We start from the raw sequence: 1,636 nt of genomic DNA, 5'->3' as shown, positions 1-1,636 counted from the left end.
TACTTGACACTCCCTGTAGGCATACATTGCCAGTTCTTAATAAAAATATAATACTATTAACAGCACCTGAATAAATTGAAAAAAATTATATGTATACCTTCCGCAGTACCAAGCGTCTTTACATTTAGAACAACGCTTTTTTGCCTGTCCATGACATAAAAAACATTCTTTTATTTCAATGCAGTCTAATTTATCTAGATCATATGCATCACTTAAAATCTGTGCTGCATTTTTTATATATTCTGTATCTGTCGTGTATATAAATTTTGACTGATGTTTCGTTAATTTCTTCCACTTTTTGTGATATTTCTCCATTATCGATAATCTTATCTGACAAACATAAATAAAAAAGGATTAATTAACGTTTTAAAAGTCATCAGTGAATATTTATCCTAATTTATAATGTTAAACCTGTGGTATAAGTTCTACATTTACTGCTGCAGGTGACTTATTATAGGATGATGATACACTTAAATAACTTAACCATCTCTTCAGATCTATTAATGGTGATATCTGATCCAAAACACAATCGTTCAAGTACTTCTGCAACTAATGTACATAATAAATGTAGATTATAATTCTAACTGTTTATTATATGATTTAATATATAATATTAAAATACCTTTAACAGTTGAGAAAATCTATGTTCAGTAATTTCATAGTATGGGGCACTCTTAGGATTAAGCAATAATTCTCGTAAAGCAAACCAAACTTGTCCTTCTATTTTTGATACTTTTTCTTCTTCGTTTGACTTTACTTTTCTCCAACCACTGTTGTATATCATGTTTTCTCCTTCAAAATGAACGGTAGTGGTATATTATATTTTTTATTTCCCTACGTTTTAATAAGAACATTTACCGTCTGTATTTTCCTTTTTCCATGGATGTGCTTCAATAAGTTCAACAAGTAAATACGGTATGTCATGCGTTGCTAACAAACGTGATAATACACAGAGTGGTAGATTGTCTGCAAATTCTGCTAAATAACGAAGAATTGAAATACAACGCATGCCAATATCAAATTCGAGTTCCTTCTTTTTTTCAAATATTTCTTGGAGGCATGAACTAATTGAAGTATTATGATAATATTATTGAGTATATAAAATGTAATCTAACGTAAACGTTAACTTTTCAAAGCTTACTTTGGATCTTTAATATTTTCGTAAATTTCTCTTTCGCCTGCGTTAAGTAACAGAGATACAGATTTAAAAGAATAATCAACGAGGTCGAGAACAGTGTCGTCCATAGTCTCTGCACTTTCACAGTGAAATAGTACGTTTTCTAACAATGACACAACAGTATCTTCATGATAAAAAATTGTGAAAAGCATAAAAGTATTTTTCGGTTCCCCATTCGTTTCTACCAAAAGTGGGAATACTTTGTGCTTCCATATATCGATTTGTATAGCTTCGTATATAAGAATAGAGATCTGCAGAAATCAACCCAGATTAGTGATTTTCAATCTTATCAGTTGCTCGATTTTTAAACCTCTGTAGTTGACAATAACGTTAATCGATTTCGATGAAATTTTTACCGTGCATAGAATTACCACACGTACTTGGTAATACTCCAAATTTATTATACAAATTTTCATTGTACGTTCATTATCAGATAAAAAAGCTCGAATAGTGTGGATA

The 1,636-nt window shown here is 30.3% G+C and overlaps 1 protein-coding gene across 1 annotated transcript; it reads right to left on the bottom strand.

Annotated features, from left to right (window-relative positions):
* Positions 1 to 36: 36 nt before the first annotated feature.
* Zmynd10 (zinc finger MYND-type containing 10) lies at positions 37 to 1,437 on the bottom strand (the record flags this gene model as incomplete). The annotated part of the gene is made up of 5 exons (XM_018024850.2): positions 37 to 330; positions 412 to 549; positions 623 to 792; positions 859 to 1,064; positions 1,142 to 1,437. Coding segments are annotated over 5 exons (1,104 nt in total), but the record flags the coding sequence as incomplete, so codon positions are not given.
* Positions 1,438 to 1,636: the final 199 nt, after the last annotated feature.

Source organism: Ceratina calcarata, unplaced genomic scaffold (assembly GCF_001652005.2).
Source record: "Ceratina calcarata isolate Rehan_Ccalc_2016 unplaced genomic scaffold, ASM165200v1 scaffold342.2, whole genome shotgun sequence".
NCBI lineage: Eukaryota > Metazoa > Arthropoda > Insecta > Hymenoptera > Apidae > Ceratina > Ceratina calcarata.
This window is presented reverse-complemented; position numbering and strand designations above follow the sequence as displayed.